We start from the raw sequence: 12,373 nt of genomic DNA, 5'->3' as shown, positions 1-12,373 counted from the left end.
GCATTTCTTATTTAATATGTGACTTCTGTGTGTATCTAAAATGTCACACATTGCTTAAGAGAATGTGTTGTGTGTAGTATAACTTGCTCCACCCTCCCTTAAAAGTTACCATAACTTTTGAGTGGAGTTGTGGTGTGCCTTTGTGTTAGAACTCCTTTCCCTCTCCCTTGTGTGTGTGTGTTTGTTTTTCAAAAAAAAAAAAAAAAAAGTATTCTATATGGTTACATGATTTCCTTAAAATGTGGAGATAAAAGAGGAAAATTCATAGGATCATATTATATCATGAATTGCTCTACATTTGCAAGTAGCAAGTTACTCTTTTGTAGGGCAGCTGTGAAAGAATGTTGGGTAATTTGAAACAATCTAAAGAAACATATGGCAAAAGATAAATAGAGAGAAGTCTAATTGTTTTTCAATTAAAAACACAAGAAGTGATATAGAAGGAGTAAATCAGAAGCAAACCATAGGTCCAAGAAGTGAAAAAAATGAAAAATATTTAAGATTCCTTTCATAATAGGAAGATCAAAGAAGAAAACATTTATGGAGATCAAAGAAAGGTTACGCTAATCAAATCGACAAAGTGGAATGGGGTTTTGGAATGTCCAAAAAAAAAAAAAAATTGTTAGTCAAACAAGATTGAAGACTAATGCATAATATGAACTTTTTACTATATGGTATATACGTGACGACGCTTCATACAGACATACACACGGAAAAGCAGCTTGATGCAAGTTGGGTGATAAAAGTAGATGGAGAATAAGAAAAGGGTGTAGTGTGAAAAATATCAGGCAATACATGGATGTTGAAGCCTTCTATCTTTTGAGGTAATATCTCCAACTATTAACCTTCCACAAGATGCAAAGTAAGTGCTCTGATAGATGTGAAAAAGAAATCCTTGAATGAGGAGTTGCTAATCAAAGGATAAAGCTTATAGTGGAGATTAACTACAGAATTGTGATTTTGGGATTTGTCCAAGTACTATTTTTTGTTCCATGAAATTCGCAGTGGGCTTCAAACTCACAAGAAGAATAGAAGATCTTTAGGGGTTGTTTTGGCCCATTTGTATCTAGCCTAGCTAGTGCATTGATGGACTAAGCAATCATTGGAAATGGCCCGTTGGAAGTCAGCAAGTGCTTGAGATGCTGTTGGAGCTACCTGCGACAGCGGGTAGTCCTTGGGAGATGTCCGGACTTGGTTTCTGCGATGCCAGAGGGACCACATAACAGATGCCAACAGCTCCGTTTTTTTCGTTCTTTGTGTGTGTAAGTGAGCACTTCCCTGATGGAGGAAAATTCTTGTGTCTGCCTGAACGAAAAAGAAGGAATTGAGCCCCAAACTTGCGTAAGCTGTGCGCATCCACAGAGAGCGTGAAAAACTGATTCGGTCTCGAGCTTGCAAAGTTCGCATACATCTTCATTCAGGATATGCCGTCGTTTCAAGTTTTGTTTCACCGGTATGGCATTGTGGCAGGACCTCCGTAGAAAATTTCGGACTTTGTTTTGCACATTAAGATTCCAAATTAATTTCCACACATCATTCTCAGGCTGGGCAGTCACCACAGATTGATATGGAGCTTGGTCAGAGGTGAGGAACCGACTACCAGATTTCACCGTGTAAGTACCTGATGGGGTAAAGGGCCAAACAACAACATCCTCCACCGCACTGGGACACAAAGGAATGCTTAAGATCAACTCTATCTCTTGGGTAGTGAAGAGTCCATTCAGCATGTTTAGGTCCCACTTCCTCGTGGCTGGGTCAATGAGAGCAGAGACTTTCATATCTTCGAAACATGGTAGCACTTGAGCTTCAATCCTCGGATGAGCTGTGGATGGCAACCAAGCATTGTTCCAAACACTTATGTCATCATCACTTCCCACTCTCCACCGTGCACCCTTCAACAATAAGTCTTGCCCTTTCAATATGCTATGCCATGCTTATGAACCCGAGTTAGAATAAGGGGCTTCTAGGATAGAACAATGTGGAAAAAACCACGCCTTAAAAACCCTATAAAATAGAGAATTTTTTGGGTGAAGTAATCGCTATGCTTGTTTGGCTAAGAGAGCATCATTAAAATTTGCCAAGTCTTTAAACCCCATGCCCCCTTCCGATTTGGTTTTACAAAGTGTGTCCCACTTGACCCAATGTATCTTCCTTCGGTCACATTTTTTGCCCCACCAAAATTTCCTTATAAAACTTTCGATATCTCTACAAAGACCCAAGGGGAGCTTAAAGCAACTCATCATGTAAGTTAGGATTGCTTGAAAGAAATCAATTTTACACATCTTCTACGTATGCTCAAGAAAGAACAAATTTCAAATTTAAGAGAATTTCCAAATTTTAATCATAATTATAGTCCTAACTAATTTTAGTAGGTTATCTTAGCAATATCTCTATGGTATAATCCGAAATGCCTTATCCAGAAAGGAATCAAGATTACTTTCCTTTTACGTATGCTCAAGTAAAAACATTTGTGAGCATTTGGAAAATTTAATGGTAATAATTATGTTTATTAGTTAATTTTAGCAAGTTATCTTAGCGACATCCTTATAAAATATCAAGAATTAATGCAAATACATATGTTTATTAATTGTTGCATAGTTGGTTGGGCTTGCTTACCCAAAAAAAAAAAAGTTACAAAATATGGGTAGAATGATAATATTTAGAATTGAGCATATCTTGTATTAATTAATGATGATGAAGAAGATATTTCTTAATATTTACAAATCAATACCGTGTAGAAAGCATTTATATCTTTGTTTTGCCTATATAAACTCAAGTCCAAGGGTTCCAAGTCAGGTTTCAATATAAGAATAACAATTTTGTGAGTTCAAAAGAAATAGTGATGGAGTACCTCTTTTTTGAAAATATTCATATTTTTTATGAGCTATCCAATTATAAGAGAAATTTTTGGACGCAAGTATTTTTGTGTTAACAATGCTAATTGATAAGGAGAAATGATAGCACACAAGCACCATCCGTCGGCTTCTACTCAGGCTGAAGGATTAAGACATGAAGGATGCTCTCTAACGTTGATGAACAGGGACAGGCTGACGGGGAAGTGAATCCGTGAAGAGCTTAAGGGGCTGATTTCGTTCAAAGGCTGATGACCCTTCGTGGCTGAAGGGAATGAGACAAGCTGACGGGTCAGAGGCCGACGGTTATAATAAAACCATGACTTGCACTCCACGCTCAATGATAGAGTACTATAAGGAAAGGATTCCGCAATCTACGCTCATAAGGATTCCTATATGGAAAAGACTTCTACTCCAAGAAAGAGAGGTCAACCCTCTACTACTATAAAAGCCCCAATACTCTCATAAATCGATGTACGCATAAATAACCCCTCTCTAGCACTCTAGAGTTGAAAAGAAGTTCTAACTTGACCTTCGAAGGGTATTTGGCCGGCTCCACACCGGTGCTCTCTGTTAGGTCTTCTTTTCTTTGTGCAGGTGTCGTTTCGAGGGTACGAGCATTGTGTAACTCACTGTTGATATTTTCGGCATCATCAGTTGGCGCCGTCTGTGGGAAACAACGTAATTAAGCCATACTATCATTTCCCGGACTAAAGGGTTGCATGGTACTCACTCGCTCAATGGCGACTACTAATGACGTACAAGGAGAGGAACCACCCACGACTGCCCTCGAGAGACAAGTTCGGATCCTCAGTGCCGCCGTGGAACGTCTCACCAAACAGAACCTCGACTTGGAAGAACGGCTGCGCCAGAAGGATGCAGCACTAAATGGCCAACCAGAAGATCAAGAAGGGACTAGCGCTCCAAAGAGGAATCAGGAGAGACCTGAGGGCAGCCACGCCCCAAGCAGGCCGGATAGGCAGCACGTGAGCATGCCATCCCTTACGGATGCGACTCCACCACATATTGCTGCCGAGATGCAGGCAATGAGGGAACAGATGGAGGTAATGATGAACGCCCTCAAAGGGCGAGTCTCCAGTGATCTTGATGATCTAGTCAACCGTACCGACTCGCCCTTCACTGTGGCCGTGAACTCCTTCCCCCTACCCCACAAGTTTCGCATGCCGAATATAGATAGCTATGACGGGGTGAAGGATCCTCTGGACCACCTGGAAACTTTATGTGCGTGAGAGTGTTTGTTTCTCAAAAAAAAAAAAAAAAAAAAAAAATCAAAATCAAAATCAAAATCAAAAGTGAAACATCGAAGCTTCATGTCCAATAGCACTTCTCGGTGTTTGATTTTATTTTCTTTATTTTTATAGGAATCTGATTGAAAAATTATCCTTTAAGCATCTCACAATTGAACGACACACAAATAGGGATGGCAATAGGATAGGGTGGGGCTGAAGGATGGGCTCTTTGTCCCTGCCTTGCATGGTTTTGTCTTGCCCCATCCCTGCCCCACCCTGCATGACGGGAAAAACTTTCTCACCCTATCCCCACTCCTTGGGGCCTCACCCAACCCATAAAACTTCACTTTTTGTTAATTTGCCCTACAACTAGTACAATTTTTTTAATGAAACCTATTTCATTAACAAAAATATACTTGAAATTACAACTAAATTTATCCCATCAAATTAAATCAATTTTTAGAAAAAATTGAATAATATATCCAAGTATTTAACAAAACAATCACAACAACAACCAAAAAAAAAAAAAAAAATTCTCATAGTATAATGCATAATAAAATAAAGGGCAGAGAACCACATTGAGTATAATAAAATAAATTAATATTGATATGATTGTTTAAATAGTAAGGTTTTAGGATATGAAAAATTTACAATTATAACCCTTAGCAACGCAGAGCGGGGTGGAGACGGGAAGGGGCGGGGCGGAGTGGGTCTAAAAAGTTTAAACCCATCCCCACCCCGCCCCATGGTGCGAGGCTAAAATCTTGCCCCATCCCCATCCTATCACCTTTACAGGGCGGGAAAAACCCATGCGGGGTGAAGCAGGGAGGGGTGAGTTAAGTGAGGCGGGAAAAAATTTCCATCCCTACACACAAAATATGAATAATTATCGTTTTTGCTTGCAAAGTGGCTTATTTCTTGGTTCCAATTAGTAGGGCATAGACTATGTGCATTATGACAGTGGCTAGATCAATCACCAATTCCATTAATCTTCTCATCTTCCAGGGGATGGAGGTCAGGAATCAAGAGTCAATTATCAATATGGCTTATTTTGCTTAGTTTCTCTCTCTTCTCCTAATGTGTTATATCACAAAACAAAACGAAGTCTTTCTCTAATATATCTCTGCAAAATTAATATTTAATATGTTCAATTCCACTATAACATTTTGCTTAAATTTTTTTTTTCCCTGTATTTCATGTTTGAAATGAAAGATTATTTGACTTATTTCGTCAAAGAAGTAGCATAAGTTATTCCAACCCATGCTATGTGTTGCTTCAAGTTGTTGGCAACCTTGAATGAGGAGATTAATTTAATGATCAATGAATTTTGGAGGGGCCAAAAGAAAGATGAGAGAAAGATAAACATGATGAAATGGGAAAGGCTACATGAATCAAAGCAACAAAGAGGAATGGGGTTTCGGTGTATCAAAATAATTTTGTTAATTAGCCAGGAGCAAAACTAAAACACAATACAAATTTTGTACTATATAGAGGCCTAAAACCAAAGTATTTTCCATCTTGTACAGTCCTCGAGGCTAAACTAAAGTGGCAATGCTTCTTATGCATGGAAAAACACCCTCGATGCGAGCTGGTTGATTGAAAAAGGGAGTATATAGATTAGAGAATAGGCAATGGGTGTAAATGTAAAAAATTTGGGGTGCGAGATAGATGCTGGAATATGCCATAGACTAATTATTTTAGGACAGACTCTTTTTTTTTTTTTGGTTAAGATTTTAGGACAGACTCATTATTATGGGATCTATCGTACATGAAACTCCCGGTGGGCTTCAAACCCACTTACAAAAGATGTTGTGTCAATTACCTTGCATAGAGTTAGAGCATCTACAACAGTGGTGCCATTTTTTTTAGCTATTTGACACCAAAAGAAGTTTTTTTTATCTATTTTACCTACTCACTTTACAAAACATCCAGCAGCAGTGGAACTATTTTAGCTTTCAACACAATAAAATAATCTTCCTCAAAAAAAAAAAAAACACAATAAAATAATATAAGCATTACAATAAAATAATATATCTACTACAATAAAATAATATATCCATTACAACAAATAACAATCAAAACCACCACAACCGCTACCACTGCCACTACAGCCGCCACTACCACCACCGACTCTTCCACTGCTGTCGCCACCACTGCCCCCACCGTCACCGTCTAAACCACAAATCATATTGCAAAAATCATTATAAAAAAAATAAAAAATAAAAAATAAAAGGAAGAGAGAAAGAATAGAGTGATACTTGAGATTGGCGAAAAACCAAAGCAATGGGTTGAGGAAGGCAGCGACGGCTTCGGTAGAGATGAGCTGGGCTTCGAAGTGGGTGAGAAAGATGATGAATCAGGTCGGCGATGGGTGAGAAAGATGATAAAGATAAGTTTCACAATAAAATACCATTAGTCACAAAGATGAAGAAAAGTTTCACAAAGTATTTTAATGATATCCTGCTAGGAAGTAGGAACCAGCTAGCCTAACAGTAGAATATAACTCTCTTGACATTCTCTCCATGAGTACTCACACAATCGGAAACAGATATCTCGATCATTGTGGTTTCTTCCAATGCGGGTCTCCGAAAAGATATGAGTAATTCCTTGATCATTATACCGGAAACAGATATCTTAAATAGTGTATCAACAAGAACAGTATTTCTACCTTGACATTTATCTTCAGTGCAATATTTGCCAAATATTGTTTACTCATTCTAAATTACATGCTTTTTCAAACAGCATTTGGAAACAAGTCCAAAGATCTGTCTCAGAAATCCGTTTCAACTTTCAAATCACCATAAAGAGAGCCAATATTATCTGGCTAAATAGGCATATATTTGACCACTGCGTTTGTTGAATTAATGACATACATAGATTTCATTGTACCTCTTTCATCAACTGCAATGACCTCGTGTTGCCTACCTATATATAGATAGGATACTTCCTGCGCATGTTTCCACGGTGGTGCGGCTATTGTGGCATTGTTGTATGGTGGCTTGGTGTTGTGAATGAATTTGTGATGGGATTGAATCTGATCTGAATGTGGCTGTTTCTCCGATGGGTTTTCAAGGTGAACAACAAGTGAACAATGGTGAACTTGGTTGCGGAGGTTGTGAGAGGTTTTGTGGGGCTGTGATTCATGGCCATGGCCAAAATCTGAATGTCAGCCTAAACCTCGGCAAGAAGCTCTTGATAGCTACATATTAATATTAAGCTCTTGTGATACAATGAACCAATGTAGAGTTTATATACTAGAAAATCCTAAACTAACCATAATTTATCCTAAGGTTAATTTGTTTGTTCTACAATTAATTTGGGCTAATTGGATTATAATATATTACACTATTATGTTAATTTGTTTGTTCTACAAGTAAATAAGCCTACAATTGATTTGAGTTTTTTTGACAGAAAAGCGGTACAGTTGATTTGAGCTACTTGGATCATAATATGTTGCACTGTTTATGCCTATCTCAGTAGATAAATATATATATTTTTATTTTTTATTATTATAAAAATTATCAGAAACCTATTTAATTTGCTTGTTCTAAAAAGCTATTATGTCTTTTTTTTTGTTGGCACTAAAAGTCTTTGCAATACTTACAAACTAAAACCCCTAGAACCCCAACATTTTTCTCTTCTATCTCTTAAAATTTTTACAGTTTCAAAATTTAAGTATTTATTTATTTATTTATAAAACCCAAATTTTAACTAGTAATATAAAAAGTAAGAGATTAAAGACGGACTGCACCAACAAAGCTACTGGGTTTGTCACTGTCTGACTGAATATATATGGCCCGTACTCCCGTGGCATAAAACAACTCTTCCAACTTCCAATTGACTCCCACGCCTTTCACTCATTAACATTCAAAAAGAGAGGCGAGGGAGAGAGAGAGAGAGAGAGAGAGAGAGAAAGAGAGAGCGAGATAGAGATGGCGGCAGCGTCGTTTAGATGGATACTACAGCTACACAAGGACGTGCCCAAAGCAGCTCGGTTCTACTCAGAGGGGTTGGACTTAACCGTCAACGTTTGCACTCTCCGTTGGGCCGAACTCCAATCTGGCCCTCTCAAACTCGCCCTCATGCAATCTCCCAAGTAATTCTCTCTCTCTCTCTCCTTTTCCCGAATGCACTTCTAGTGTTTGACAAATTGCCTAAGAGAACCTAGAATACATGATAACTATATTCAGACATTTTCATTTTATTCCTTTGACTAGTGCAGCAATTGGGTTATATTGTTAATGAAACGTCTTTGCTGGGTTTTTAACCCACATATGCCTAGACGAGTTGCATTTTTCTTAGAAAATATTTGTTTCATGTATTGGCAATTATGCATGCCCATACGGTAGATTTTTATTTTATTTTTTTTTTAGCACTTATTAAAACTTTTTCTTTGGTGGTGTTAATACTTAATACACTGGGTTTAATGCCTGTGTTTTCTCATAAGTTTTCGGTGATATACGTTATCAGTTAACTTAGAAATGATTTTACCTTGGACTCTTTATATATTTGATATAAATTTGACCGGGTTTAATTAAATAGGTTAGAGGGCAACTTAGGCTTGAGTTTTTGGTTATCATTCATTTCTTTGGCTGACTTGAAAGAATTTCTTAGTCAGTGGACTATAGTGGATTGGAACATAATCTAGAGGAGTTTAAACAGCTAATTTAATATGCATATGAGTAAAAGAAGATAAGAGAAGTCAGAGGAAGGTAATGAGTAAAAGAAGAGGAACTATAAGAGAAGTCGGTGGAAGGTTCTGCACAAAACATAAAATTGGAATTTGGCGTTCTTTGCGCTGCTCTCAAAATAATGCCTTCTAGGTACCTATTAAAAGATATGACAGGAGTTTTGTTTTTGGGGTCCCTGTTTCTGAAGAAGGATACGTCTGTTCTAGTGGGTAGTGTGGTCTCCAAAGGATGCATATTCTCTAGTTTGAAAGGGCTTCCAAGATATGCTTCATCTGGTGATGTATTGGTATTCAGCCATGTTTACCATACACCTTATGTAAAAAATAGCGTGTCCGCTAATGAGGTTGAGTTCAAATGATATCTCCTCTCCTTGTAAGAACAAGGTCGAAAATGAGGCCGTAAGATCAAGACCCATAAAATTTGTGTAATTACCAATTAATAAAAAAGAAAAACTACACTGTTAACTTTCAAACTAATTTGAATGTCTATACCCTGTAGTCATTACATTCCATTCAAGTTCACTGGTAATTTGGTTTTTCATTATTCTGTTTGTTTTTTTGGGAGCCAATGTTTTTCATTACTGGTGATTTGCCAATTAGGTACCAAATAGTTTTGGCATTCTTGCCTGGTGTCACAAAATTTTGAAGTTCTGATTGACTACTTGAGCTAAGGGACAGTGGGAAAAACAAGTTTCTAAGATAATAATTTTCCTAGAAATGCTTTGGCTTCCACTATGGTTGAACATGCCAGCTGCTAATCCAGTTTTACAGTGACCATGTTGTGCAGAACGGATACTCTTCACTTTTATCATTCACAGTGACTGATATTAACAGTACAGTGACAAAATTGATGACATTGGGAGCTGAACTAGATGGTCCCATCAAATATGAAATTCATGGAAAGGTAATGCCCTTAAATCTCTATAGACATCTTCAACTTCATTTTTAGTCTCTTTATTCAAGATATGAAGGTCTTTTATAATTTGCATGGGATCAGGTTGCAGCCCTGCGATGTATTGATGGCCACATGCTAGGCCTCTATGAACCACATTAAGGGCCTCAAGAAATGAGTTCCTCCAATTATGGAAAATGAAGCAGGCAGCTAAGAGCTTTTATCATGGCATCTTGGACTCTTTTGATGACATAGTGAAGACGTGAGAAGCTTCTCCTTTCTTTGGATTCCCTTCAAGAATAGAGAATGTTTGTTCATCCAGATCTATTACAGCCGTACATAGTGTGTAAAGTATTGGACCTGAGAATATGGCATGAAGGGTCATTTTAGGAGAGTAATTATTCAACAGAAGGTAGTCAAATACGCTCCAAATTACCTGTCATGTAGATCGGGTATTTTGCGTCAGCCATATCTCCAAGAAGTGACAAGAATTCGTTTTTTGATGTTTTTGGTAGCACAAGTGCTCTTCTTTGCCTGTTTATAGAGTTGTCATCTTGTACCTTCAAACAAAATCAATGATTTTATTTTTCCATTGGAGTAGATAATTTGATCAATTAAAACTTTCTGTTTAGTTGTATCTGCTAAAACTGCATCTGTCATAGAAGCTGCCATGCCACCACTCCAAGTGAGCAAGGAGGTTCACCACATCAGAAAAATTTTCAGACCCAGCATTGGATTGCTGATGTGGATTTGAGAAATATTTGTGAAGTGATGAACATATGGTTGGCTTGTTTGGTGTGGAGGCGTGGTGCTTCAGCATAAAGCGTAGCCACATATCCAGATGTCCCTCATTGCATACCTGCTGGACAGGAAGATGGAGATACATGTTTGCACGGAAAAATGGTGTTGCTCCAACCTCTCTAAGTGAAATCCGGTTCATTGATGCAGTTTCAACATTGAGAATTTTACGTGTTCTTATGTCAATCAGATTGTAACTATGTCCCACTGAAGCTTCTGATGAACGAATTCTCTGAAGAGACAAGCCATGATATAACCTTCCATAATCAACATTACTTTAAATATATGAGAAGGGCTATAAAACATCTTACAGTTACTGCATCGTCAATGCCTGACGCTTCAAGGAGATCCCTAGAGATGAAGTTACGTCCAATTCCACCAGCCACAATCTCGTCTTCAATTGGGGGTACTGAATTTAGTGTGAATGCCTGAAGTATACACGTTAAAGAAATTATTCTTATGTCTATCATCTTTTTTTGATAAACACATATCTATCATATAAGTAATATGAAAACTAGTCAAATTTAATTCAGTTAAAGTTAGAACATTTTGGCCTAGTCCACACCGAGGCATCCATAACCAAAACTATGAATGTATGTTTGATACTTACATGGTAGATTTTCTGTTCTTTTCTTCATTTCTCTTTTTTTGTTGAAAATTTTAGGGGGTGGGGTCACAAGCAGAATATGATTCAAATTTCGTTGCTCATATTGTTTCAAGCATTAGTTTGGGTTTCACATATCAGTCTCATACAGATTCTTGGTGAGTGAGAATTTTTACCAATCCATGACTGTTGAATCCAAATGCACAGCTTGGGAGCTCTCCTGCATACGTGTATGCAATGAAGGATAGTTCATTTGACAGCATTCCTTCTATCAAATAGCTGCAAAACCAAAAAAGAATGTTACAAGCTATAAAAACCAAACAAATTTGATTGACTTGACAAGGGTTTTGTGAAACTTTAAAATAGGATGGAATGCAGTAGACCATACGTGTGGCCAACCAGAGCAACATTTGCATCCTCATTATGTGCCACCATGGCCATGGAATCACTAACGATGAGAACATCAGAACAGTCATCTGGGCTTTCAGCATTCGAAATTAACTTGTTCTTTGGAAGAAAAGGAACAATCTCTTTCCTGAAGTTGATTAGTATTATCTGCACATGAACAACTAGAAAGTAACCGATACTGTACTAGGACAAATAAAACGAAAGTATTTTGTTGGTTTTCAAATGGAAAATTACATTAAGAACAGGAACTCCACTTCCCTCAGCTGTTCCTATCAGTTCATCCCAATAACTTGGAAACTTCTTTTTGTTATTATCAGCGAGTGCTTTGAGAAGTGGCTGTGCTTGTGGGGTTTGGGCAAAAGGTAGTAGCTGGTCTTGAAGAATGAGGTCTCTGGCCAGCCTGCTTCTTATAAGATTGGAGAACCTCTGGCCTATTAAGAAACCCATCTGGTAAGCACTTTCACAGGGCCCAACTTCAAACATTTCCAGCACTTTCCCTTCCAAACCTGAGCTCTCCATTTCGACTCCTTTCTCCGGGGATTTCAATAAAGGACTACCTTATCTTCGTTTCTGTGTGCACTAATAAAAGTATTTGGTTTGGTACGGAATTGGGAGTAGGGGTAATTTTTATTTTATTATTATTTTTATTAAGGTTATGAGGTGAGATGGATAAGTGGGTAAGGTTACAGCGTCCAAAACCAACTCAGTTGATTATGGCGTTTCTTTTTCTATTTCTTTTTGGGCATATTTATTCCTAAAGAAGGGTACATCTGTTCTGGTGGGTAATATTGGGCCTATTTGGTCTGATTTATTCATTACTTACCTTGGGTGCGTCCCATGTTAGTTGCATACTTTTGGCCAAGTTTTCATTTCCAATTC

The 12,373-nt window shown here is 37.8% G+C and overlaps 2 protein-coding genes across 2 annotated transcripts; one reads left to right on the top strand and one right to left on the bottom strand.

Moving 5' to 3' along the window:
• Positions 1–7,711: 7,711 nt before the first annotated feature.
• On the top strand, positions 7,712–10,187 carry LOC112038744 (uncharacterized). The gene is made up of 3 exons (XM_024071588.2): positions 7,712–8,198; positions 9,564–9,696; positions 9,790–10,187. Exons 1-3 carry the CDS (start codon positions 8,035–8,037, stop codon positions 9,844–9,846), a joined length of 354 nt encoding a protein of 117 aa, XP_023927356.1. The 5' UTR covers positions 7,712–8,034; the 3' UTR covers positions 9,847–10,187.
• Positions 9,719–12,110, bottom strand: LOC112038743 (uncharacterized). The gene is made up of 7 exons (XM_024071587.2): positions 11,729–12,110; positions 11,475–11,641; positions 11,263–11,365; positions 10,794–10,910; positions 10,544–10,714; positions 10,121–10,244; positions 9,719–10,044 (listed from the first exon to the last, which is right to left on the bottom strand). Exons 1-7 carry the CDS (start codon positions 12,011–12,013, stop codon positions 9,908–9,910), a joined length of 1,104 nt encoding a protein of 367 aa, XP_023927355.1. The 5' UTR covers positions 12,014–12,110; the 3' UTR covers positions 9,719–9,907.
• Positions 12,111–12,373: the final 263 nt, after the last annotated feature.

The sequence above is a fragment of the Quercus suber genome, unplaced genomic scaffold (assembly GCF_002906115.3).
Source record: "Quercus suber isolate HL8 unplaced genomic scaffold, Cork oak 2.0 scaffold_64, whole genome shotgun sequence".
NCBI classification, from domain to species: domain Eukaryota; kingdom Viridiplantae; phylum Streptophyta; class Magnoliopsida; order Fagales; family Fagaceae; genus Quercus; species Quercus suber.
The sequence above is the reverse complement of the archived record's forward strand: the minus strand, read 5'-3'. Positions and strand labels throughout refer to the sequence as shown.

Bases quoted from the DNA above. Each gene is read 5' to 3' on its own strand.
- LOC112038744 (XM_024071588.2), top strand. From the start codon at position 8,035: ATGGCGGCAGCGTCGTTTAGATGGATACTACAGCTACACAAGGACGTG. The intron at 8,199-9,563 runs GTAATTCTCTCT...CCAGTTTTACAG, and splicing joins GCCCTCATGCAATCTCCCAA to TGACCATGTTGTGCAGAACG. The intron at 9,697-9,789 runs GTAATGCCCTTA...GCATGGGATCAG, and splicing joins AATATGAAATTCATGGAAAG to GTTGCAGCCCTGCGATGTAT.
- LOC112038743 (XM_024071587.2), bottom strand. From the start codon at position 12,013: ATGGAGAGCTCAGGTTTGGAAGGGAAAGTGCTGGAAATGTTTGAAGTT. The intron at 11,642-11,728 runs GTAATTTTCCAT...GTTCATGTGCAG, and splicing joins GTGGAGTTCCTGTTCTTAAT to ATAATACTAATCAACTTCAG. The intron at 10,245-10,543 runs GTATGCAATGAG...TTTTGTTTGAAG, and splicing joins TCCATCTTCCTGTCCAGCAG to GTACAAGATGACAACTCTAT.